The sequence below is a fragment of the Hyperoodon ampullatus genome (genome assembly GCF_949752795.1).
Source record: "Hyperoodon ampullatus genome assembly, chromosome: 3".
Taxonomy (NCBI): Eukaryota; Metazoa; Chordata; class Mammalia; order Artiodactyla; family Ziphiidae; genus Hyperoodon; species Hyperoodon ampullatus.
In genome coordinates, this window is record NC_136916.1 from 55,301,395 (window position 1) to 55,328,801 (window position 27,407).

The 27,407-nt window shown below is 35.3% G+C and overlaps 1 protein-coding gene across 2 annotated transcripts in view; it reads right to left on the minus strand.

The window, feature by feature from the left end:
• CLPX (caseinolytic mitochondrial matrix peptidase chaperone subunit X) overlaps positions 1-27,407 on the minus strand; it is a gene marked incomplete at its 5' end in the record, with an annotated part of 36,103 nt that overhangs the window by 7,406 nt on the left and 1,290 nt on the right. Inside the window, 9 exons of one of the 2 annotated variants that reach the window (XM_079700543.1) lie at positions 1,882-2,046; positions 3,027-3,115; positions 3,955-4,119; positions 4,484-4,660; positions 8,809-8,850; positions 10,240-10,399; positions 12,570-12,724; positions 18,900-19,017; positions 20,678-20,838. In XM_079700543.1, coding sequence (XP_079556669.1) covers positions 1,882-2,046; positions 3,027-3,115; positions 3,955-4,119; positions 4,484-4,660; positions 8,809-8,850; positions 10,240-10,399; positions 12,570-12,724; positions 18,900-19,017; positions 20,678-20,838 — 1,232 coding nt within the window. The remainder of the gene's footprint in view (positions 1-1,881; positions 2,047-3,026; positions 3,116-3,954; positions 4,120-4,483; positions 4,661-8,808; positions 8,851-10,239; positions 10,400-12,569; positions 12,725-18,899; positions 19,018-20,677; positions 20,839-27,407) is intronic. The other variant, XM_079700544.1, reaches the window with a different exon arrangement.

The following is a 27,407-nucleotide window of genomic DNA, read 5'->3' on the forward strand; positions in this document are numbered from 1 at the left end:
GTGAGAGGCCCGCGTACCGCAAAAAAAAAAAAAAAAAAAAAAAAAGGCAATAGGAATAAAACTTAAGACTGCAAGCAGTTTCATATGGTTAGGAAGAGGTAGAGGTATATTATTTATATTGTACTCCTGGCTTTCAATGAGGTTTGGTAAAAACAGTAGCCAAATGGATGTGTTTAATCCCTATAAAATCACCGTTGCAGACTCTCTTATGTCTCTGTCTTCTTTTCCTAAAAATCTATGTGACAGGGACTTCCCTTGTGGTCCAGTGGGTGAGACTCCACGCTCCCAATGGAGGGGGCCCGGGTTCAATCCCTGGTTGGGGAACTAGATCCCACATGCATGCCACAACTAAGAGTTCGCATGCTGCAACTAAAGATCCTGCATGCCGCAACTAAACATGCCACAACGAAGATCCTGCATGCTGCAACTAAGACCTGGCACAGCCAAAATAAATTAAAAAAAAAATCTAAGTGAAAAACTCTTTTTTAATCTTTGTCTCTCATGAAGACATCATACCCCTCCTCTTTCAGGCAATAAAAACTAGCTCACGATTTCTCCCTACTTTTCATTAAGAAGTTCAAAGCTAAACAGAGTGACTTAATTTCCACTAAGTTGAAATGACCTAAACCTTCCTTTTACATGTTTCTGATCTCTTTACTAATAATACTTTTAATTGTTCTTTTCTAAATGTTTCTAGCTTCAAATTCTTTTTGGAAGTATGAATTATAAATAAATATAAGAACATGGTCCTTGCCTTTGGTTACAGAATTTTGAATATAAAGTTCTCTCTCTCTCTTCCCCACCCTCCCCCATCTGTCTCTCTCAAACGCATGCGTGTGTATGAGGGCACACACACAAAGAAATAATTTCTTCTAATTTATTAGGCTAATTTATACAGAATTTCAAAAGCAAGAAAAACATAAATTAACTAATATGAAAAATAAAAATCTAACCTTATTGAGGAATAACAGCACTGCCTGGCTCAGTTAGTATCTGTACAAGAGGTTTCTCATCTAGGCTATGCAAAGGAATTAACACAGGCAACCATTTATTAGCAGCGTTATTTTATTTATTTTTTTTACTACTACTGAACTATTACATTAGTAGCTACTACTACTAAACTAAAAACTAAAGTAAACTACTAAACATGCAAGGCCAAGGAGACTTAAAGCAAACAATATAGCAAAGAGGTGATCTATGATATATTCATTTACGTAGAATATATTATATAAAAGGTATCATTTGTGGCTATTATGTAAAACACAAAAGCATGGAAAACAGGCATGTTTTTGGGCTTCTTGCCACTATGCTGACATTACATTTTATCATAATCAATCAATAAATAGGTACTGGGCATGAACTTTGAGGATATGAAAAGAATAAGTTCCAGTTAAAATCAAGGCTTATAAGAATGTTTAAGAAACATCTATAAAACTAGGTGGGATCACAACCCTTCCCCCAACCTCCAAACTGCTTTCCTCCATTTGTGCATGTCAGCAGTGATCTATGAAGACTCTATGGACAGGAGCAATGGAGACAAGCTCTTTATTGGGCTCCAGTGAATTGGGCAAGAGAAATGAGTAGAATTTTTATTGATACAGCAGCTACCTCAAATAATAAAAAACTCCTTAGATGAAATATAAAATTGAAATCATCAAGTTATACTTTAAAAATGCCCATATATAGATGATATTTAGAAATCTTCCAAACTACTACTCTGAAATTTTAAAAATAACTAGGCATATATTTCTGGTATACTCCAAGAAAACCTAACTCGTAAAAATCCACAACTGGCAGCCAGCAGATATGAGATTAGAAACTGAGGGTCCATCCTCTAACTTCAAATGCTTTCTCTCCTAGTAATCACTCAGAAAAACTTACCTTTTCATTTTTTCTCCTGCTGATGATTCTATCCAAACCATTGAAAGCACCAGATGCAACAAACAGGATGTTTGTTGTATCAACTTGTACCGTTTCTCCACGTAGCTTACGGGAATTCTTTTCTGGAACATTGACTATTGTGCCTTCTAGTAGTTTTAATAAGCCCTAAATAAAGAATAAATGATTTATGGCATCATCATATAAGCGTATTATTTATTATACTTTAGGTAATGGGATTCAATGGGGAAAATAACATGTGGTTATGGTCAATGAGCATAACTGAAGAAAACTCCCACATTTCGATAACTAACATGAAAATCTAATATACTATCACATTAATTATTCATAAATTTATTTGGAATAGTTATAGGACTCCTGATGCATTCAGGAAACAGTCAACCCAAGAGGTTGTTTTTGATGGTAAAGACATAGTTCTGACATAAAGATAGAATTATGGCTCTCTAAGATGTTATCCAACCATGGTGGGAACATTCAAAATTTGAAAATATTTGAAGATTTGTCTTTCATGCAAATTAAAATTCTATTCTACTCCTAGTGTTAAACTTTGAGAATACCTATATATTGAGATGCCTTTATAAAAAACATCATCCAGCACATTTTATAAGTGTAACTGTACCTGTCTATGTCTTGGTCAAAAAAACAAAAGCAATTTTCCTTACCCTGTAGTTTATGTCATAATTAGTTACCAGTAAAAGGTCAAGTTGCCCAATAAATTATTATGACTTTAAGTATGACTCTATAAGGCATAAAACTCTATTTTATCTTCTAATTAAGTGCAAAGAATAAGATACATGTACATAGTTCATTTATGTCTAGTTAGAACCAGAACTTTCTTCAAGAGTCCTCTAGAAATGTTTAACTGGGCCTTTGTGTAATAAAACCAACAAAAATTAAATTTCATTTATTTCTTTAAAATATTTTTAATTTCCTAACAAAGGTAATTTGGTATTTAAAATCGCCAACAGCTTTCTCTTAGGACCTGAACTAAATGGTATATGGAGTTTGGAGTGGGAGAAATAAACAAAACAGAATCTAATTGAATGTGAAACCAAACGTACAATATTTGGGAGGTTGATGTATTCCCTTCCTTTTAGTGGACTTGAACAAAATATTCAACTGCTTACTTGCTGAACGCCTTCTCCACCTACATCCCGTAACTGATGAATGCCTGGCACACTGCCAATCTTATCTACTTCATCCAGAAAGACAATTCCTATAATTTAAGGAGGATTCTATTTATTTATAATATGAAAAAGATATACACAAGATAACTCAGCTTTAAACGACTAAGTAGCTAGAGAGCAAGGTTATTTAATCTTTAACACTTAACATATACAATGGCTTAATACTATAAAAATACACTGCTAGCTTTCCCACTCATCATTTTGTGCAAACGTTTTATAATTTATTCTATAGAATATCACTTGGGTATAATAACCAATTCTCTATGACAATAGTTATCTACCCCACTAATGTTTTCAGGTTCTTTATTCTAAGAAGCTGAGATAGAGGCATAGTGTGAAAGCAGAAGGTGGATACAGGGCTGGTATTAGCAAAATTTTAGCTTATTTTTTCCCATCTATATTCTTGTCTTAAAGGAATTTGGACAGGAAGCTGTCAAGCTCTTCGTGTAAACAAGGACAGATGATAGATAGGGAAAAGAGGAATGCAGCATCTATGACATCCCCTAAGTCAACAGCCTAATTTGTTTCTATATACATCTTGCACTCTCCTGCACTTGTCCTTGTCCCCTCCCTTACCCCACCCCAGCATTATGAGTATATAGAGGAAAGTCAGAACAGGAAAAACAATGATAGTATTAAGGATCTAATGGAATAGTCATTTAGCCTGTTTTCACCCTAGTAGCCATATTATAACATTAAGGCAAAGCAAACTTTGTGGCCCTTAGTATGCTAGAAAATGTTTTAACATAGCTACTTTTATATAATTATAGAATTTTACTCCTTGACTCAAAATAAAAATTATATTCTCTTGCTATTAGACTGCTTCCCCAACAGACTATATCTGGGGACAAACTACACTGAAACATACCTTGTTGTGCTTTTTCTACATTATAATTGGCATCTTGGAGCAGTTTGGCAATCACAGATTCAATATCTTCACCTACATATCCAGCCTGAGTCAGAGTCGTACAGTCACAGATAGCAAAAGGGACATCAAGGCATTTAGCTAGGGTTTGTGCCAGAAGAGTTTTACCTACAAATAGAAACAGTAACTAAAAATTTACTAAAAATGTTGTCATGCAATTTCTCTACAAAAATGCAAAACAAATTAAATATGAAGAATGTATAATAAGAAAAATTAGTGTTACATCTTTTCTCTACTATTACTCAGATATAATGGTATGCTATTTTCATTATTCCTGTTAAGATATTAGGGACTGGCCTAAAGGCAATACCAACACCTCAAATTCAGTTCTAAGTCCTTTATAACTACCATAAGATTGGCCTTAGATCTTCTTCTTAAGAGTGAGAATCCCCCAGTCATAAGACACGGGTTACAGAATCATTTATATTCTATTTTTTTTTAATGAGTAGTGATTTTTCAGTAAGTTATTTACCTGACCCAGTTGGTCCAAGCAGCAAAATATTACTCTTTTCAAGTTTTATGTCATCATGGGAAGAATCCAATACTTCACCTCCTCGTTTTTCCTGAGGTATTTGTTGGTTTACTTGTTGCTGCATTGATGCTCCTAAAGCATTACCATGTGGACTAATTCCAGCAATCTGAAGCAACTCTGAAAAAATGCCAAAGGAATTATTAGAGCTTCATTTGATTTTACTTGAAATAATGCCAAAAAAAACCCTACATCTAAAACCAATTACCTATTTAGAAAAAATTTAAATATTCTGACATTTTGCCTTACTTATAAAGCAAGAAAACCTCAACTTATCTAATGACAAATGTACAGTACACAATGATTATTCAGGGAGCCTTAAGCAAAGGAAATGGATTATTTTTACCTTCCTTATTTACATAAACTTGTATGAAGAATATACTTTTACTGAAAAGAAGGCAGTATAATAGGAGAACAGTGCTAGGAGTCAGAAAGCTTTAGCTTTGGTCCTTTATTTGCCTCTAAATAGCTATATGATCTTGAGCAAGTCATATGTACACTTTGTGTTTCTATGCCTGTGTTTAAGAACAAAACACAAGGGCTTCCCTGGTGGCGCAGTGGTTAAGGATCCGCCTGCCAGTGCAGGGGACATGGGTTTGAGCCCTGGTCTGGGAAGATCCCACATGCCATGGAGCAACTAAGACTGTGAGCCACAACTACTGAGCTTGTGTTCTAGAGCCCACGAGCCACAACTACTGAGCCCACATGCCACAACTACTGAAGCCTGCGTGCCTAGAGCCCATGCTCCGCAACAAGAGAAGCCATCACAATGAGGAGCCCACCCACCACAACGAAGAGTAGCCCCCGCTCGCCGCAACTATAGAAAGCCCACGTGCAGCAACAAAGACCCAACACAGCCAATAAAAAATAATAAAAAAAGAACAAAACACAATTGATTTGGAGGCACTTTGAAAGATAAACAAAGGTATATTATTTTTTTCAGTACAAATGAAAGTAAGCGGGCTGTAGAGAAAGGGAAAAACATTGAACTGAGAAATAGGAAACTTGGGTTCTAGTCTCGGTTCTATTGTAGGAGCATGGCAAGTCACTTAGCTTTACTGGGCCTGCTTCCTTAGTGAAAATACTGAGACATATGACCTTTAAACAGTCTCTTCCACATTTAAAAATGATCCTGTGAGTCTACCAGAGAAACCAACTATGGTAAGATTCATTATCCCTGGCCCTATCTGAATTCCTGATTTTACAGGATCTCAACTGGATCACTGCAGTTCGTTTATTAGAGGCATAATCTTAACTATATGGGAATCATATTTTTGGCGAACTAACAGTTTATCAGCTGGATCCCTTTAAAAAAATCTTATTCTCACTCTCTCTTGGCTGAAGGAAAGAATCCCAATACTCTTTTCAATTAGCCAGATTTGTAACTATCCATATTGCTCGTGGCTCTCAGCATTTAAGGTATCTGTGCTCATATCATACTTGTTTATATTTTCTGGATTTATTTTTAGGTTGTTTCTAAGAATATCAGTATTTTCCAATGCTTTATTATTATTATTATTATTATTTTTTTTTTTTTGCGCTACACGGGCCCCTCACTGTTGTGGCCTCTCCCATCGCGGAGCACAGGCTCCAGATGCGGAGGCTCAGTGGCCATGGCTCACAGGCCCAGCTGCTCCGCGGCATGTGGGATCTTCCCGGACCGGGGCACGATCCCGTGTCCCCTGCATCGGCAGGTGGACTCTCAACCACTGCGCCAGCAGGGAAGCCCCCAATGCTTTATTATTTATTTTTTTTTTTTTTGCGGTACGCGGGCCTCTCACTGTTGTGGCCTCTCCCGTTGCGGAGCACAGGCTCTGGATGCGCAGGCTCAGCGGCCATGGCTCACGGGCCCAGCCGCTCCGCGGCATATGGGATCCTCCCAGACCGGGGCACGAACCCGTATCCCCTGCATCGGCAGGCGGACTCTCAACCACTGCGCCACCAGGGAGGCCCGCTTTATTATTTTAATCAAACCAACAGACAGATGTTCAGCAGACAAATTATTATAGTCCTATTCTATCTGGCTGTCACTTTCAAACTATCTTTGGGTCACACCCTTTGGTAAAGGGTTATTCTAGTCATCAAAAATAATAGGCATTCAATAAACATTTGAATTTAATTAAACTGTGCTCCATTTGACGGTTAATGATCAGCGAATAAATCACAATGCTATGTCTCAGTACAATTCACATTAGGCAAAAAAAAATGCAGTCTATATTAGTTCAGTTAGATAGTTGTCCCTACTAAACAAAAAAAAAAAAGAAAAGTTTTTTTTTAATTTCAGCAAAATCTAGTTAGGAATTGTGACAATATAAGAAGGTGCTTGGCTGAAAAGTAGGTCTGCCCAATGGGGAAAAGATGATTTAGGTAATTTGAACAAAATCACCAGAAGCATACTGACTATAGTGAAATCATATGACACATGTATTTAACTTACTCTACGATTTAAGTTTTTTTAAAAAACGAATAATTTAAATAGTACAGAACAAATGATGTTTGTCATTCCATTTATGAAAATATGCCCCAGGGTAAACCTGAGATAACTCTCTTGTTCTTTCAGTTAAGTCTCTGTTCTTGCATATCTCTCACTACATAGGCAGCTCTCTATAATAAGGACTATGAGCAAGCAGGCTAGAATAGTTAGTTGTGTGCAGCTCATCAGCTATATGGCCCTAGGCAAACTACTTAAAATTTCTGTGCTTCAATTTTCTTATACGTAAAATGGTAGTGAAAATAACAGTTTCTGTCTCATAGGTTTGGGGAAGATTAATGAGTATATACATGTAAAACACTTAAAACAGTGCCTGGCAGATAGTTTTATATGTGCTTTGGAAGAATTTACTATTAGTATTACCGTTTCCTTGTGTTTAAGTATTTGTATAACATAGCCCTTATATGCAAGACAACTATTTCATTTCATGCTTAACTTCAGAAAAACTTTATGTTCCAATGATGGAGGAAAAAAGCATCAATCTTAACATGTTAAAAAGACATATGTTAGTCTCTAATATGTGATTTCCAAAGGAACATCCGAGAATATTTTAATTATATATGACTTTGGCCTAATGCCCTAACTTTAAAAACTAATGCCCCACATAGGAGAAGACTAAACTATACATGAAAGTAAATTCTATATAAGCTCTCAAAATATTAATTTCCAAGTCAATCAATATATGTAATTACAAATTATTTTGCCTAAGTTCTTAAATACTGTTACTTGTTAACATTTATATTATATTAAATCACTACATACATTTAAAAAAAATCACTATATATTTTCTCAAAATACTCACTATAGACTTTTCTTTAATAATTCATAGTAGCTTCATCAGCCACCTGCCCAAATTTACAAATATATATTGATAGCATATTTTATTACATTTAATAAATCTCATGCCAGAATTGGTAAACTAGTTATGTTCTCATAGCTCATCCTGAATATATAGTACACTTCAAATAGTAGACGTATAATACTGTTTGGTTCAAAGGCAAATGTAAAATTATCAAACTTTTAAGTGAAAAAAGTTCATACTGGCTTATCTATTGTTTTTTGTCTTTTGTGACAACATGAATCTTTTTATGATAACTTTGGAACCTTCTCCCTCTGTATGGCAGCTATATCTACCTCCAAAGAATGGGTTCAAGACATCAGAATGGCCACTATCTTTGGTGTATCAGGTCCTTCCACACCCTCCATCAGACCATCTGATGCTTATAGGGGCAGTCTAGGGCTCGCAACAGTGAACTGGTGCTTATGTATAATTAGCAAGTCTACACTAAGTTTCATAAACACCAAAAAATAAACAGTGTGGTTTCTGGCAAAGAGTAGCTGGAAGATAATCTGCCTCCCCTAAAATTTGTCACTTACAGGCAGACCAACTCTAATTGTATGATTTTTTTTAAAAAAGGATATAATATTCAAGCTACAGATTTTTAAAAATACAACTTCTGTTAATATGCAGATCTAGAGAAAAACTGCATATACTTTTTATTTCTCTACATTATGCTTTAAGAAATATCACAACAGAAAAGATAAAATCAAGTATCTAAAATAACCCAACATCTACAAACTATACAAATTAGCTATGAAACTGTTCCTAAGTTATATATACCATGTATAACAAACAGGCTTAGATAATATACAATATCTTTCTTAGTAATACACAAGCAAATACATGTCTACCATTACTACTGCTGACAAACTTCACTGAGGTAAATCTCAAAAGGAAGAATGATTACAGAGGAGGACCTGAAGAGAGGTCACTTACTTGTAAATCTGTACTCATCCTCCCGTCTTCTTATTTCTAACTCTAAGAAAGAGGATGAAAATGGCAATGTGAAAATATTATATATTTGTTTAATTTAGGGGAACAAACAAGGAGTATTCCACTTCTTGCCCTCTTGCAAATATATTTAAAGAATATGTTCATTAACGTCCTTTCAGCTTTTCATATTATCAAAGAATTTATATGCTACCTCCTTTCTATATTAAAAAAAAACCCAAAGATGCTTAATGATGGCTGTCCAGTTGCTAATATTCACATTTGTCAAATACAAAGCTGCTATCTATTTTAAGAAAAGAGTAGTAATAATTTAGGTCTTTAATAAGAGTTTAAATCCCTCATACTATAAATACCATGTAACCATTTGCTTTTCCAACACCTAGAAGAGCTTAACTATTAATTTGTTAACTGAAGGAGTCAGAAAAAATCATTTTGCTCCATGACTAAACAACGCAATTTGGACCTTATAAAAATGAAGGTTCCAAGTCTTTCAATAGTTACTATGAGTTATACTTTCTAAAAAAGTAACTGATCCTACTACATGACTATTTTGCAGTAAGTTCAACCAGAACAAGTGTCTTCATTAAGCCAATCAGTCATACATTTAGTAGCTACTAAAAGTAATTTAATACTAAAAGTATTTAGCAGAACTCCCTAAAATTGTAAAATGATGACTAAAAGAATGTAAAATGATACACTGTAGGACGAGTCAGAAATTACAGCTCCCTGGCCAAAAAAAAAAACACACACACAAAAAAAACCCTTAAAATATTTACACTGTACTCTATTCATAGTTTTTTAAATAAAATCATTCTATTAATATCACACACAATATTGTCCACAGTAAGTTGACATTACACAGTATATTGGTACATTCAAATCTACCATTAATAGGAATTATACTTTGAATCACTTACAAATTTGCCCTGAACCTTGCACTCTGTAGCTGGGGACTAAAAGGAAAGAGTGCTGAAAATGTTCTGTAAGCTTTATCATCTCCATATATCTCTGACTTAGGCAAATGAAATTCTGTATCCTGAACCCAAAAGAGAAGAACTCAAGCACTGCAATGATCCAGTCATGGGGAACTAGTTGTGGTCAAGTCTACAATTCAGAAATGATGTCTCAATCTGTATACCAGAACCCATGTACATATAACTGAAAACAAAAGTTTTAAGAAATAATACTTAAGTTGTTAACATACTCTGGTATTTTCTACTCACATTTATTAACTCTTTTTTAAATGCTGCTGGCAATGTACTGATGATTTCATGAACCACTAATGGGAAGTGATCTGTATTTTGAAAAATGCTGTAGTGTACTAAAAGTATTTTAAGACAAAAGCAAAGAGTTCCAAATAAGGATTACCTCTAAAGCACAGTAATCTCTATTTTGGTCAATTATCAAAACACTAACCTCTAGGAGTTAATGATGTCTGCTTCTCAACTTCTGCTTGCTGTCTCACATTAGCTGGGATATTATTATATATTCTCTTATAATGATTGTATACAGCAACTGAAAGCACCTTCTTAGCAAATGACTGGCCAACAACGTACTTGTCGAGGTAGTTATAAATCTGAAAAATGATTAGATATGAACAACTTACTATGAGCTACCACAAAATATGCACATTAAAGTTACATACTGAGCACACTTTTTTTTTTTTCTTTTTGGCTGCACCGTGCAGCACACGGAACTTCCCCTACCAGGGATTGAACCTGTGCCCCCTGCAGTGGAAGCATGGAGTCTTAACCACTGGCACCGAGAAAGTCCTATACTGAGCACATTTACTTAGTTTTAAATTTGAACAAAGATTCTCATCCAAAACAAAATGCCACGACTTCCTTGGTGGCTCAATGGTTAAGAATCTGCCTACCAATGCAGGGGACATAGGTTCAATGCCTGATCCAGGAAGATCCCACATGCCGCGGAGCAACTAAGCCCGTGCACCACAACTTTTGAAGCCCGCGCGCCCTAGAGCCTGTGTTCCGCAACTACTGAGCCCGCGCGCTGCAACTACTGAAGCCCGTGCGCCTAGAGCTCATGCTCCGCAACAAGAGAAGCCACCACAAATGAGAAGCCCCTGCACCGCAGTGAAGAGTAGCCCCCACTCGCCACAACTAGAGAAAGCCCACGCGCAGCAGCGAAGACCCAACACAGCCATAAATAAATAAACAAACAAACAAACGAATGAATGTTTGCTCCCTTTAGGTTTCAAAACAAAACAAAACAAAATGCAAAGGGCATGACACATTATGTAGCAATGATTCAGAGGCCCCAAACTTTAAAGGAACAAAACACAATTCTTTTGTTCTCTAGCTTAACAAAGTATCCCTGTACTCTTCTAGTGCTATGCCAGTTTCTATTCTATAAACAATGTCACTGATCCTAATTTTTGAAAGTTAATATTAAAGTCAATTAGAATACCTACACTTGCCACCATGGGTCTAAAGCTATCATCATTAATGAAAATCATTTTTAAAAATCCTTTTTATACCTCTCTCAATATGAATAATATTCTTCACAAAGACAACATATTATAAAACTAACCTTTTCAAAATAGGCATTATAAAGACCATTATACCACCAGAATCAATGTGTTTTAATGCTCATAAACATTTAGCTTCTTCTTAGATATTAACTTTAAAGCTATGCTTTTATCTAAATGGCAATCTAAAAGCCTTATTCTTGGTAGGAACTAAAGCTCTAGATGAAACTTGGATACTGCCAACAGCTTAGCACCTGGGATAAATTATTTCAGCTTTTAGAAACAGAAATTAACTGTTAATATTCACTAACTCCTGAAAATAGTTATTTTCTAGAACTTTATTCTCTAAAACTTTGACTCAGATGTCTGAAGTCTACACAAATTAGTGGGGAACATAAAGCTTAACAGCTATATTTTCCATTACTTCATTTATTTTTACATGACAAATTCTATAGTCGTTGACCATATGTATTTTATTATGGTTTTTAAAAATCATCATTCCTCACAAATTATACCCATGATTTATTAAACCTGCCATAGCACATTTGCAGAGGCAAATGCACTGGTACCTAAACAGTAGAAGAAAGCTAAACCGAAGCAGAGGGTGACAAATGATGTAAGTGTGCAAACATCTGAGATATGGCCATAACAGAGGGCACACAGCCCAGAGCAGGGCTCCTCCTCCTCAGAAAGTGTACACCAAGTACCCAATGAAGCTGGTGGTACACTCTGCTGTGTTTCACATGGCCAAATCACAATCCATCTGAGACTCCTAGGAAGAGCCCACACCACAAAAGTCACAGTGCTATACAGGAGAGCCCTGGCACACTGGTCAGGAAAAAATTACTTGCTTCCATTGTTAGCCTGAGGCTGTTTTACCATAAAGTAGATTAACTTAAGGGGGGAAAATTGCAGGCTGGTGTTATTTAGGGGCCCAAACTAACAAAAATAAATCCCCAACTGCTCTATTTTAAGGATATCATTTTAGATTAACTCAGCATTAACACTACTTTAATAATCATCAACTATATTTCATTGCTACGAATACAGTAATCATGACATGGGAAAACAGCAATGGATTCCATGCCTGAATTTCAAGTATCAAATATCAGTAACAATTTAGCCAGATATAGTCCATATTAAGAACTTATAACACTTGTTTAGATACTAGTATTAAGATTCAATATAAACTGGAGGGAGGGGAGCAATGAAATGTTTTCAAGATAAAGTGCTTATAAGACTGAACTAAGACCTATACCTTTTTGGGGGGAGGAGGTGGCTTCTGTTGGAATGCCAATTTTACAGCTTCTGCTGCTGATTCAGGTTCTTTAATTATGCTTTTCTTTGAGTCTGCTTCTGATAGCACAACAAAAAAATGATGACATTTTTCACACTTCACAAAGCGGGTGGATGCTGTAAAAGGACAGAGAAAAATAATTCAAATAGTGTTTAACCTTAAAGACTCATTGAAATTGAAACCTACGTACTTGACAAAAATGCTTGTAGTTCACTCCACTAGCCACAACAAACAGGCTAGTTTATACCTAAAATAGATGATAAAGATGAGTTCAGTAAACTACACTTTGTTCACTTTAACTAGGTTCTTTCATTTTGTGATAGACTGCATCTAGAGAAAAGATCAGTTGAAATTCTTTCAACTTCTGCATTCGCTAAAGTTTTTATTTTTGGCCACACCACACTACTTGCAGGATCTTAGTTCCCCAACCAAGGATTGAACCCGGGTCCTCGGCAGTCAAAGCGGGGAGTCAGGAACTTCCCTGGTGATGTAGTGGTTAAGAATCCACCTGCCAATGTAGGGAACACGTGTTCGATCCCTGATCCGGGAAGATTCCACATGCCACGGAGCAATTAAGCCTGTGTGTCACAACTACTGAGCCTGCACTCTAGAGCCCACAAGCCATAACTACTGAGCCCACACACCACAACTACTGAAGGCCGCGCACCTACAGCCCGTGCTCCGCAACAAGAGAAGCCACCGCGATGAGAAGCCTGCACACCGCAACGAAGAGTAGCCCCCGTTCGCATGGTAGAGAATCCCATACAGACTATTAACAGATACAGAGCAAAAGGTACACAGGAATTAGTTACATGCTGGTAGGTCTAGGTAATACATTTTTGTGTTACCTTTGTGTAACCTAACTAGACAGGTAAAAAGAATTTTTAAAAACATGGGAATCTCTGTCCTTTGGGAATATTATAACTACCTATCCATACATTACAAGAAAAACTGCACTGGCAAGCACACCTCAATCTTCACAAAATAATCTAAATTTTAAAAAAATAGACAATTCTGCATTTTAAAAATAAATTTAACTATTAATTCAGCCAATTTAATTCTTATGTGTCTGTTCTTAAACACAAGGCCAAACAAAAATACATTCTGGATAAATTCTAGCCACAAATTTTAAACTAGATTAGGGGTCATTTGTGTATTCCATTTATCAATCACCTAGTAAGTGCTTCCTTCCCTAAAGAAAAAGATTAAGCTATTCCAAATACCTTTGATTAACACAAGCCCAAACACATTATCACCAGCTCCCATCAGTGGGAAAGACAGTGGCTTTATTTTACGATAAGGCACCAGTAAACAGGGGAAGGATTAAAGGGAAGAGAAGCCTCTAATCTAGTTCAGGCTGTGTGACAGAAAAATCTGGCCTGAGAACACAAGAACAAAATATTTCTCTGAAGAAATTAGGTGAAGGGGAAAGAGAAACACTGACAAATAACATTCCTCTCTGCTTACTGTTTGAAGGGTTGCTTAAATTCTACCTGATACTTGCAATACAGTTTTACACTGAAACATGTTCAACATATACCCAAGTTCAAGGATTCAATTTTATTTATCAAAATGCTATTTCAGAAAAACAAACAAATAAACAAGCATTGCAATGCATATTTCTTACTCCTAAAAACAAGGGGCAAAATCTTATTTTGTTAAATTATCAGGGGATAAACAAACCTCCTTCCTTTAAATGATTACTACAGGTATCCTATATTCCTTTATAAACAGAATATTGATTCCAGTAAACATGCTTGTATAATATACCCACGACAGAAGAAAGACTACCTTAGTAAAACCTTTTTCAGGATATTTGTTTAAATGAAAGTTCTTCATGATTTGGAAAAAGTTTCAGGGTCAAACATAAAATCTCCAAACCACTGCAGGAAAGTTTATTCTTAACCTATGAGAAACGTAATTACAGTAAGCCTTCAAAAAGTATTATATACATAAAAATAAAAACTAAAGGCTCTACCCAAAAGCAAAACATGTACTATGACTCTGTTTAAATGAAGTATAAGAACAGGCAAAACCAATCTCTAATGGTGGAGGTCAAGGTAGTAGTTGCCTTGGGGGAAGAGAGGTTAGTGACTAGGAAAGAACAAGAGGGAGCCTTCTGGGGTGTGGAAATATGTGATATGTAAATCCATCAAACTGTACATTTAGAATCCATACACTTTCTTTCCTTTTCTGTAAAGAAATTGTATCTCAATTCTCCCTTAAGTTAAAATAAAAAAGAAATAAAGACCAAAAAACAACAACAAAAAAAACAACTAAAAGCTCTACCTTAAATAAAAGTAGGGATGCTATTCATGTTTGACAAGTTATTTTTTAAATGGGCAAGAAAAAATTAAATAATATATATCATTATAATCAAGAATCTTAGATACTATTTCAATTTGATGATTTTCTATACATTCATAATGGTATCTATAAAAACGGCATTTTATTTCTAGTCAGTCAAGCAAGAGTAATACCACTATAAGAAAACATAAAAATCACTACAAATATACTTGTGAGATGAAATATGTACAGCAAGATCAATGAGCTAAGAACAGTTTCTACATTAAAAAAATGACAATGAAAGTTATATGAAATTCAAATTTCAGTGTCCATATACAAAATTTTATCGGAACATAGCCATCCTTACTCTTTTACATTGTCTATGGTTGCTTCTGCACTATAACAGCAAAGGAGAAAAGTCACAACAGAGACCATATGGCCCATAAAGTCTAAAATATTTAATATTTGGTCTTTATAGTAAAAGTTTGCTGACTCCTGCTATACAGCATTTAAAAGGAAAGGACTACCCATAGAATGAGAAAAAATATTTGCACATCACGTATCTAGATAAGGGTCTAGTATTCAAAATATATAAAGACCTCTTATAGCTCAACAATAAAAAGATAACCCAACTTAAAAATGGACAAAAAATTTAGTCTTTTCTCCAAAGAAGATATATAAATGGTCAATGAGCACATGAAAAGATGCTTAACATCTTTAGTCATTAGGGAAATGTAGATCACAACCATGATGAGATACCACTTCCCATCCCTATGATGGCTGTAATAAAAAGACATAAATGTTGAAGAGGATGTAGAGAAATTAGAACCCTTACACATTGTTAGTGGGGTTGTAAAATGGTTATAAAACTACTACCTCTGTAGCAGTTCCTTAAAAAGATAAACAAAGTTAACATTTCACCCAGCAATTCCATTCCTAAGCATATACCCAAGAGAAGTAAAAACATAACTACACACAAAAACTTGTAAAGGAATGTTCACAGTAGCATTATTCATTCATAATGGCCAACAAGCAGAAACAACTCTCAAATCACCATCAACTGATGAATGGATAAACAATGGAAATACTATTCAGCCATAAAAAGCAATGAAGTACTGATACATAATACAACACTGATCAACCATGAAAACATGCTAAGTAAAAAAAGCCAGATATAAAAAGTCACATAATGTATAAATTCTATTTATATGAAATATCCAGAATAGACATATCCATAGAGACCACAAGTAGGTTAATGGTTGCCAAGGCTGGGAGGGGAAGGGGTGGAAAGTGACTGCTAAGGGGTATGGGGTTTCTTTTGGGGGTGATATAAATATTCAGGAATTAGATACTGGTGATGACTGTACAACTTCATGAATATACTAAAAATTCCTGAAATGTATACTTTAAAGGGGTGAATTGTATGGTATGTGAATAATAATAGCTCAATAAAAAATTAAAATTTAAAAGAAAGGACTTGTATGTATTAACACACAAAGCTCTCAAAACACTGCTGAGTTGGGAAAAAAAAACAATTTGCAAAAACATGAACAATATGAAACCATTTATGCTTTTTAAAAGTTATGTGTTCAATGAAGACATATTACAGAAATATATCTTTAGCATTATCTATAATGCTCTTTTTTTTTTTTTTTTTTTTACAAAGGGAGATATACATATGTATTCCTTGGGAAATTAAAAATAATTTAAAATGACAAAAAAGGTAGACAATTACTTAAACAGGCCATTCACAAAAGAATTACAAGTGACTAAAAAGCACATAAAAGAATAAAAACAAGAACAAAAAGCACATAAAAAGATGTTTATGAACTAATAACTAATAAATGCAGATTCAAACAAAATGAATAACCCACGATCAAACAAAATTCTTTAGAACCAGGATGATCCAATTTTCAGTGAGTAGACACAGAAGATCCTCAGCATTCAAAAGGGATGCATTCTGGAGAGACTTTTATTATGGGCCAGCAAAACCAAGGAAGAGGGCCTCACTGTTGGGGCTTCTTTCTTCTATGCAGTACAGCTCCAGAGGAAAGGGACAGTGTCATGCTCATCTGTGTATTTCCTGGACCTAGCAGTGTCTGACTCAACAGATGCTTTATAAGAATGTACTCTTCTTTTACTCTGCTCTTTCACATTCTCTACTCCCACATCTCCCTCCCTATTTATAATTCCCAAAGGAAACAGCCTTGAGTTGATTAGATAACACTAAAGTATAGTGTTTTTTATCTAGATAATCTCTAGGGAAGGTGGGAATCTGTATGTTAACAATCACCTTCAGTGATTAATACAACCTGAAAAGTTATGAAAACATTGTATAAAAAGAAAAATTTAATCTCAAGAGGAGCTAGTTTATCCCTAAAGAATTCCAGTTGGTACAAAGGACAGGAACTTCTGAATAGGAAAGGAATTTCTGAATAAGATATCTTCACTGCTCTATAACCTTGGATGAATTACTTAAACTTAATTTTAGCTACTTCATTTATAAAAATGAGGATATTCCCTGTCTTGACAAAAATAAGATTGTGAGAATAAAATTATACATACTGACATTTATTAAATGTTAGTTTCTTTCCATTTCTATTCTAGGAAATTATTTTTAGAGTAGAATTATAGGCCTATAAAAGTTGAAATCTTTCTTTGGGGGAAAAAAATGGAAATTTTCTTGATTAAAACATATGTAATATGACACTGCCACTATGAATTGAGCAATCCTCAGACTTTTTGGAATTTTATTATATGACACCAATGTGTTAATAGTAAATGTTATTTAGAAGTTATATCATCCAATTCTACCACTTTCATTTTATGTTGCAATCCAAATTAATTTTCATTCATACTGATTCTTCTCCTTGATCTCTTACTAGGCAAAGCCACGAAGAGAACCTCATATAGAATGGTACCACTTTAAAGGTCTTTCCAAAACTGTAAAGATATGCTACATGTAATACTTTTTCATACAGTGGCCAATTAATATTAATGATAGATGTGAAAATGTAACTGAAGTCTCAATATTTGAGTTAGAATATAGAGAATCCTCTCTAGCTAATCATCAGAAACTGAAACTTCTGCCAAACCTGACCATCAATCTTTTCACAACAGGATAGTATAGCAGGTACCATGGTAGTGCAAAGTAATTTACTCTTGAGTCATTACCATCAACTCTAATCATGTAGGAAATGATTTATCTGATTCATTAAATAAAATATCAGCAGTAGCATCTCTGCATTTCAGAAATAGTTACTGACACTAACAGCAAAAATAGGACTATTGATGTCTTCCTTCTCTTAGTGTCTGAATCACTAATAATTATCAGACACTTCCTAGAACTGAGGACTTAGAACCTCTGGTAAGTACTCAAAGAGGGAAAATACCTTAATATCTGAATAACTGACAATCTCCAGCTATATGAGATGCTTAATAGGTATTTGAAGAACAAATACAGAATAAATAAGCCTTGCTTCTTCTACAGCTTAATGGTTACATACATGAAAACCCACAAAATCCAAATTTAAAATAAACACATGTAAGCAAAATAAAGAAGCAAAGAGGGCTTCCCTAGTGGCGCAGTGGTTGAGAGTCCGCCTGCCGATGCAGGGGACACGGGTTCGTGCCCCGGTCCGGGAGGATCCCACATGCCGCAGAGCAGCTGGGCCCATGAGCCATGGCTGCTGAGCCTGCGAGTCCGGAGCGGGAGAGGCCACAACAGTGAGAGGCCTGTGTACCACAAAAAAAAAAAAAAAAAAAAAAAAAGAAGCAAAGAGTTTTCTTAAATTACCTTATACCACAGTGCAAAGCATTACTAGTCCAGGAGATTTTTAGTATCTGGTGAACGTAAAAGACTAACGTAAGTTCAGGAAGAAAATAATTCTGGTTTATATAATGTATGTATTTATAATGTATATGTTTATACAGTGTATATAATGCAAGTAACGACTTACAGAAAAGGCAGGGAAAAAGAAGAACAATAGAAGAAGTAATACTTACACACAAAGGTCTCTACGTGTGTGCACAAGTCGCCACATTTAGGACAGCGAAGCTGGTTTCCACCTTTCCCAGAATTCCCAGAGCCTGACTTCTTACTGCTTCCCTCACTTGCTGATTTCTAATGTTTGTGGAAGAAAAAAAAAAAAAGAAAGAGTCAATTATTACTTTCAGGCAACCACCATGTAACTTAAGTATAAACAATATTGTTTGTAATCTTATAATTTTACAATTTTTAGAATGGAATTATTAGTATAATTTATATCTCTATTATCACTGCTGTAAAAAAATAAAATCAGTTCTAGTAAACACATATATTTACTGCATTCCTTCTTTACATGGTATGTGCCAGCATGTATAATAATTAGCTTTTCTGCAATGACAATCAATAAACACTAAGGGAAAAAAATCAATAAGCACTAGTAAATAAAAAAAAGTTACTATAGGTAAAAAACTACATTTCAATGAAATTGAATCAGGAGTTATTATCTTGGCAAGTAGTGACTCAACTTTCTTGAATCTAACTTTTATCATCTCTAAAATGGGGATAATTTCACCTACTTTAGAGGGTCATTGTTAGGATTAAGTGTAGATATGAAAGCACCTAGCATTTTGTCTCACATATATTAATAACTCAAGTGTTAGTCAAATTCACATAATAAAAAAAAATGGTAACTCACTGATCTAATACAATCACCAATCATCTACTTGCTAGCTACAGAGTAGCCTAACATTAAGTCATACAGATATCTAAGATTTTTAGGTAGAGGATGAAGTAAGGTTTATACTATCATGAGTTGTAAGACCTGTGTGGAAGCAGAAAATAATGGTTATTCCCAATCCAACCAACCATGAGACTGACTACATAGATTATTTTTTTTATTGGAGTATAATTCCTTTAGAATGTTTTGTTAGTTTCTGCTGTACAATGAAGTGAATCAGCTATGTATATACATATACCCCCTCACTCTTGGACCTCCCTCCCACCCTCCTCCATCTCACCCATCCAGGTGGTCACAGAACACTGAGCTGAGCTTCCTGTGCTTTACAGAATGTTCCCACTAGCTAGCTATTTTATGCTTGGTAGTGTATATATGTCAATCCTAATCTCCCAATTCGTCCCTCCCCCCTCTCCCCCACCTGTGTCCACATGTCCGTTCTCTACGCCTTAATGAAGCTTCTTTACTGCTTTGGGGTGTTAGAAATTTTAACTACTGCTTACTAAGTGCAATGCTTATCAAACTATTTTATGGCTCAGACTGATAACACAAAATAAAAATATGTAGGGACTTCCCTGGTGGCACAGTGGTTAGAATCCGCCTGCCAACGCAGGGGACATGGGTTCGATCCCTGGTCCAGGAAGATCCCACATGCCGTGGAGCAACTAAGCCCATGTGCCACAAGTACGGATGCACTCTAGAGCCCAACTACTGAGCCCACAAGCCACAACTACTAAAGCCCGTACAACTAGTGCCTGTGCTCCGCAACAAGAGAAGTCACCGCAGTGAAAAGCCCACGCACCGCAACCAAAAGTAGCCCCCACTTGCTGCAACTAGAGAAAGCCTGCGTGCAGCAACAAAGACCCAATGCAGCCAAAAAATAAATAAGTAAATAAATTTATTTTTTAAAAAAATATGTAAAATCCTTCAGATCATTTTATATATTTCACATTTCCTACAGAAAACATACAAACCAATGAAATACAGAGTAGTATTATTATATTTAATTGTTTAAATGAGGGAACTCAAATATGTGTATAGATGCCAATAAAGATAAAATACCTTATTTCCATCTCCAGAGCCATCTTTATTCATCCCATCTTTTGAAGCAAAGTATGCTGGTGTTTCTGTAAAGGCTCTAAAAGGAGCTCTTCGTAGAAGCTGAGTTTCAAAGGTCCCAAGCCTTCCTAAAACTGGTATATGAATGCGACCACAAGAAATACCTGAAAATACAATGAAATTTAGTCTACACATCAAATATTAACACACCTTCAATAAGTCCCCTGGGGACAAAAATCCCTCAAGCATAAAGTAGGTTGAAAAAGCTATAGTCTTCACAGCAGTAGTACAAACTGATGACACCATCTTCAAAAACTAGTCTTCACAGCAGTAGTACAAACTGGTGACACCATCTTCAAAAACTGGCCCAACCTGTGCTTTGGAAGTAAGGAAAGACCACCCAGGTCATAACAATGAATGGCTCTTTCAAAGTGTGAAAAATAAGTAGTTCAACATCTGCCTCACCTGTAGGGGAAAAAGGCCATTTATGTCCTATATCCTTATACTTCTTATATTATTTCTACCAATGAGAATAAACAATTGACATGAACTCATGTGTCTCTTTGGTTATATGGGGGTAATATCTGCAACAATGGCAACAAATTTCAAATGTTCTTTTAAAAGTTATGTGCTATTCATTAAATCACATATTTTAATAAAATATTTCAATCCTATAGAAAAGAGAAATATATTTCAATAAAAAACTATTGTGTAACCACCATCCAGCTTTCAAACATTTTAACCTTTTGCCATATTTGAAGTTAAAATTCTTAGAAAAGACATAGGTTAATCACTGACTTATTTGGCAAACTTTTTCTGTAAAAGACGAGGATAGTATTTTCAGCTTTGTGGGCCATATATGTAGTCTCAATCTCATTAATTCTCCCTGTAACATGAAAGCAAGTGTAAACAATATGTAAACAAATGGGTGTGGCTGGATTTGTTCCATGGGGCCATTGTTTGCTGACTCCTGCTTTTTTGCACATAAATACAAAACAGGCCTCCGAATAAATTATAGTCAATGGCAAAAGAGCCATACTCCCAAAAGCAGCATTTCCCAAGCTGGTCTTTAAAAGACTGTTCCCTACACAAGAAAATTGAATGGTCATACAATAGGTTAAACAAAATTCCATAGACTTCAGTACCCTAGAGCTATTCAGAATCTTGCATAAGCTATAATGTACATTAATGAATCCCCAAAAAGGAAGTTTCCCAGCAGAGTGCTATTAGGAGGTAATAAACGACCAAGGGGTTAACACTTAGATAAATTTAAGAAACTGATTTTCCCTCCCTCATTTTATTCCCTGCAAAATTCACAACTCAGGACTTAAATTTTCATTCCCACACCTGTTAGGGCTTTTAAAAGATCATGCACACATGTATATATTGTATCCAAATGCAAAAACTGGTTTAAAATTATGAACATCAAACAATTCAAAACCAATTGCTTAACTATATAACTGTTTTTTTTAACGACTCCCATTTTCCAACACTATTTTGTACACTGTTAGAACTAGTTTCTTTATTGTTAGAACTAGTTTCTTTACTTATCACCATAGGCCATCTCCAGTTCCACGAAGTACAAAAATCAACCCACCAAACTACTCAGGAAAGATACAAGTAAGAGGAAACAAATTTTCTCATTTCTATATAAATTCACAAAGAACACCAAAAAAGGATTATGACATCCCAATCCCTAACCCAGAGAGTGTAAAATTTTGCTTAACACTATTAAGCTTGACTTAATAAGGAAAAAAAAAACAAAACTATATTTGATGTTTTCCTTCTAAGAAACATCTTCAAAAGACATTCCAAATTTTCTCAAGTGTAACATTTCCATTTTTTGCAGTAAATTATGTTAGTTATTACTCTCTCATTAGAATGAGATCTAAGGTAGTTTATGAAATTTAAGCTAAACATTAATGTTTTTCCAAGGACATAATATGATTTAAAGACTATGTCAATCTAAAAAGCAAGTCTAGAAAAAGTCATGGAGGAGAGGGATAGATGAAATCAAGAATGCAGAAAGTTGAATGCACCTTGAGGCTGGGTGACAGGTATTTTGGGGATCAGTGTTCTATTTTGTGTGTGCTTGAAAACATCCATTATAAGTTAATATGAAAGGTAGCATAATACAATAATTTATTATAATCTATGTAACAAGGGTGACTTTTTTATTGAATCTTTATGATGTATTCACAAAGAAAACTACAATTGTAACAAGCTTTATGTGAGGCTGTTTGTACTTGGATGTTTAGAACAAAACTTAGCCCTGAAGTATCAGATAGAGTGTATTATTTCCCACTTACAATACATCTTTTAAAATATTATTTAACAATTTGCAATATCTAGTATTATTAGAAAATAAGCTGAAAGGAAATTATCTTTGGGAATTTAAGAGAGATAAAAATTATGAACATGATCCTTTTAAAATCTACGTGAATAGAAAGAAAAAGTGTCCTTCACCTTAAATAATTTATCAAGTAACATGAAACCAATGCAACCATACAGTCACCATAGAAAATACTATCTGAGAAACATGTTCATATCATTAAAAAATCTAAATTTAAGCTGTGACAAAGTGAAAGAGCGGCATGGACATATATACACTACCAAACGTAAGGTAGATAGCTAGTGGGAAGCAGCCGCATAGCACAGGGAGATCAGTTCGGTGCTTTGTGACCGCCTGGAGGGGTGGGTTAGGGAGGGTGGGAGGGAGACGCAAAAGGGAGGGGATATGGGAACATATGTATATGTATAACTGATTAAATTTGTTATAAAGCAAAAAATAAAAAAAAATCAAAAATTCAAAAAAAAAAAAAAAAAGAATTTCTTTGCCGGCCCTGATGGTATGGTACTGGAGAGCTGTTGTAATATTCTACTGATATAATCTAAGGGCTACACCAACAAGATGCTATAAATACTAAACCTCTGGGTCTCAAACTTGGGCATGCATTAGAATCACCTGGAGAACTTGTTAAAACACAGGCTGGAGGGGATCCTCCCTGGTTCTGATTCAGAAGGTATGAGGTGGCACCCAAGAATGCATTTCTAACAAGTTCCCAGATGATGCTGATGCTGCTGGTTTGAGGACCCCACTTTTTTTTTTTTTTTTTGCGATACGCGGGCCTCTCACTGTTGTGGCCTCTCCCGTTGCGGAGCACAGGCTCCGGATACGCAGGCTCAGCGGCCATGGCTCACAGGCCCAGCCACTCCGCGGCACGTGGGATCTTCCCGGACCGGGGCATGAACCCGTGTCCCCTGCATCGGCAGGCAGACTCTCAACCACTGCGCCACCAGGGAAGCCCTGAGGACCCCACTTTTTAAAACCACTGTACAAAACAATTTAAATGACCAGTCATTCACCAATCATATAAAATCCTCACAAATTATTGCAGCAACCCAATCAGTTTTTAACCCTTTTTTGTGCCCTCTGGCAGTCTGGTGAAGCCTATTCAGAATGTTTTTAAATGTACAGAATAAAATACATAACAAAGGAAACCAATTATCCTGAAGTAGTTATCAAAATATTTTTAAAATATTCTTTTTTTAACATCTTTATTGGAGTATAATTGCTTTACAATGGTGTGTTAGTTTCTGCTTTATAACAAAGTGAATCAGTTATACATATACATATGTCCCCATATCTCTTCCCTCTTGCATCTCCCTCCCTCCCACCCTCCCTGTCCCACCCCTCTAGGTGGTCACAAAGCAGAGCTGATCTCCCTGTGCTGTGCTGTGCGGCTGCTTCCCACTAACTATCTATTTTACATTTGGTAGTGTATATATGTCCATGCCACTCTCTCACTTTGTCCCAGCTTACCCTTCCCCCTCCCCGTGTCCTCAAGTCCATTCCCTAGTAGGTCTGTGTCTTTATTCCCATCTTGCCCCTAGGTTCTTCATGACCATTTTTTTTTTTTAGATTCCATATATATGTGTTAGCATATGGTATTTGTTTTTCTCTTTAAAAATATTCTTCTTAACTAACAAAATTAAAGAAGATCTAACAGCTTTTAATGTAACTACCATGATTTCAAAGTAGTGGAAAGTATAAACAATATTTTGAGATACCAGTAATGTAATGTGATATGAAAATATCTGTGATTTTGATTGGTGACAGATCCACAGGTATTGCTAATACTACTGTGGTTTGTTGCCTACATTCGTAATTGAAGGAAACGCTATATTTCACTCAGATTAGTGAAAATAAAGTTCAAAGAACCTCTGAATTCTATCCCTGGGCCCTTTGGAAGCCTGTGAACCCAGGTGAAAAACCCCTAAAAGCCAAAAAGGGAAGTATTTACGCGAAGTATATTTCAAAAGAGTACTTGACAGCAATGACAGAAGACAGTCAAAAGTTAAACCCCTTACAAAACTTCTGTCATAAGGATAAAGCTTTGAGTTTCAGAGCAGTTTTTTTTTTTTTAATATATATTAGAATAAGGTACAACGATTTTAGGGCTATTAAGAACTTGGAGGGTAATTTATTCAATTTCTAAATACTTGACTTCCTATATTCAATCTTGAACTAAGCATTCTCCAAAAACATACAAATGATTCAGCTTAAAAGATTAACCAATCTTTAATTTGCATTTTAGAAATAGAGCAAAAGAACTAATGAAAATTTAAAACTATATTTGTAGTGACAATATTTTAAGTGTATAACAACTGATGAAATGGCAAATTAAGTTAAATGCTCTCTTAAACACCTGTCCTCTAACCTCCAACACAAATTGGAAACAAAATTCAACAAAAACTCACAATGCTGGCAACTTAGTAGATGCTTATTGCTTTTAATAATCTCAAATTTTTATTTTATGCCCAAGTTATTACTTCAAGAATACTGAATACTTAATAAAGAAAAATAACATCATTCCTATGATAGCTTTCCTCAAGTTTAAAAATGTTTGATAGGTTTTCACTAAGGTTACTAGTCTGCTGGTCTGAAGATGAACATGCCCAAGAAAAGAGAAATGTTGATTAGGAAATAGTGTGTTATTCTAGAAATAAAGATGCTCTATCATTTACTCCCTTTGTCTTATTTAATTTGTACTGGATTTAACTACGAGAGAGGGGGCGAGAGAGAGAGAGAGAGAGAGAGAGAGAGATAGGGAGGGAGGGAGGGAATTAAAATCTAGCTTAAAACTGTTAAGGTAGGCACATTATGTAACTATCATGAAAATTATGGATGCCCACCAACATGTTTGAGCATCTTCAAATCTTCATTTACACCCTCATGAGGTGACACCCTTTCAATGGACAAGAACAGAAAGCATCCAGAAATCAAGGGAGTTACACAGGATCACACAATTCTCACAGCCAAATTCAAACCAAGTATTGTCACTCGGAATTTTTTAAATGGAATCAAACATTTCTGAATGCATATATTTAGAATGCAAACTGACTGTTATATATGCAAAGTACATTTTAAAAAATATAGATCAGGGCTTCCCTGGTGGCGCAGTGGTTGAGAGTCCGCCTGCCAATGCAGGGGACACGGGTTCGTGCCCCGGTCCGGGAGGATCCCGCGTGCCGCGGTCCGGGAGGATCCCGCGTGCCGCGGAGTGGCTGGGCCGGTGAGCCATGGCCACTGAGCCTGCGCGTCAGGAGCCTGTGCTCCGCAATGGGAGAGGCCACAACAGTGAGAGGCCCGCGTACAGCAAAAAAAAAAAAAAATATATATATATATATATATACATCAATATTGAAAACACCAGCAATTCAAGCAGAAAAAACATTTAAAATTTTTACTTTACTATAGGTTTCATATTCAAAGAGAATAGTGAAGAAAAACACATTAAATTGGATACACATAGCCCAACAGGAAAAGAAAACAGATCCAGTGTCTAGTATGACAATCTATCAAATTAATTTTTCAAACTACCATTTAAAATTTTTAAAGTCTAACATGACAGATAAACCAATAGAAATAGAGAATAGCACTGTACTTCAGAGGAGCTCTGAAATCTCCCCTTTTATTCTTAATTCATTGTACAAATTTCCTGTTAGAAGACTATACTGATGAAACTATTTTTATTTGTTTAAATTATGTTGCTGAAATTCTTAACTCTGTACATAAGAATAATAAACTAGCTAAAGTTCAATTCTGATTTTTCTATCTTTCACCTCTCTTCCTCTTTCCAAGAATTCTAAATAAAAATAACCCTTTTCAAGGTTTTTCAGGCCTTAAAAAAATACATCTTTATATTCTTGTAGACTTATGTATACTTTGAGTTGCTACCATGGAAAACAAACATTTTATGTAATTTAGCTTTGGGAAAGTCTTAAATCCATGTGAAAACCATTTGCTGTTTCATTGTCATATAAAAATATTAAATTCTATAATGATATTGGGTAATGTCTCATATTTTAGGTTTAATTTACTCCTTTACAGTGAAAATTATGGTTTGGTATTTCTGAAAACCTCTAGTAAACTTGTATTAACTGAGAAACAAATAGATAATTCCTAAATAAATCATTAGTTTTTGCTGATTTACCTAATGATAGATTCAATTTTGAAAGACGTTGTTTTGAAAAGAAAAATAAACAAATAGCTGCACACTTCCTATAACTCATAGTTTTCAGGGACAATTGATAGAGACAAAGAATGTTGTCAAAGAAGCCTTCCCTGCCCAAAGAGAACACATACCTTATACAGGCCCAGAAACAATATTATTCTTTGTCTATTCCTCTAAACTCGAAGATGAGGACTTACTCACCCCTCCATCTCCAG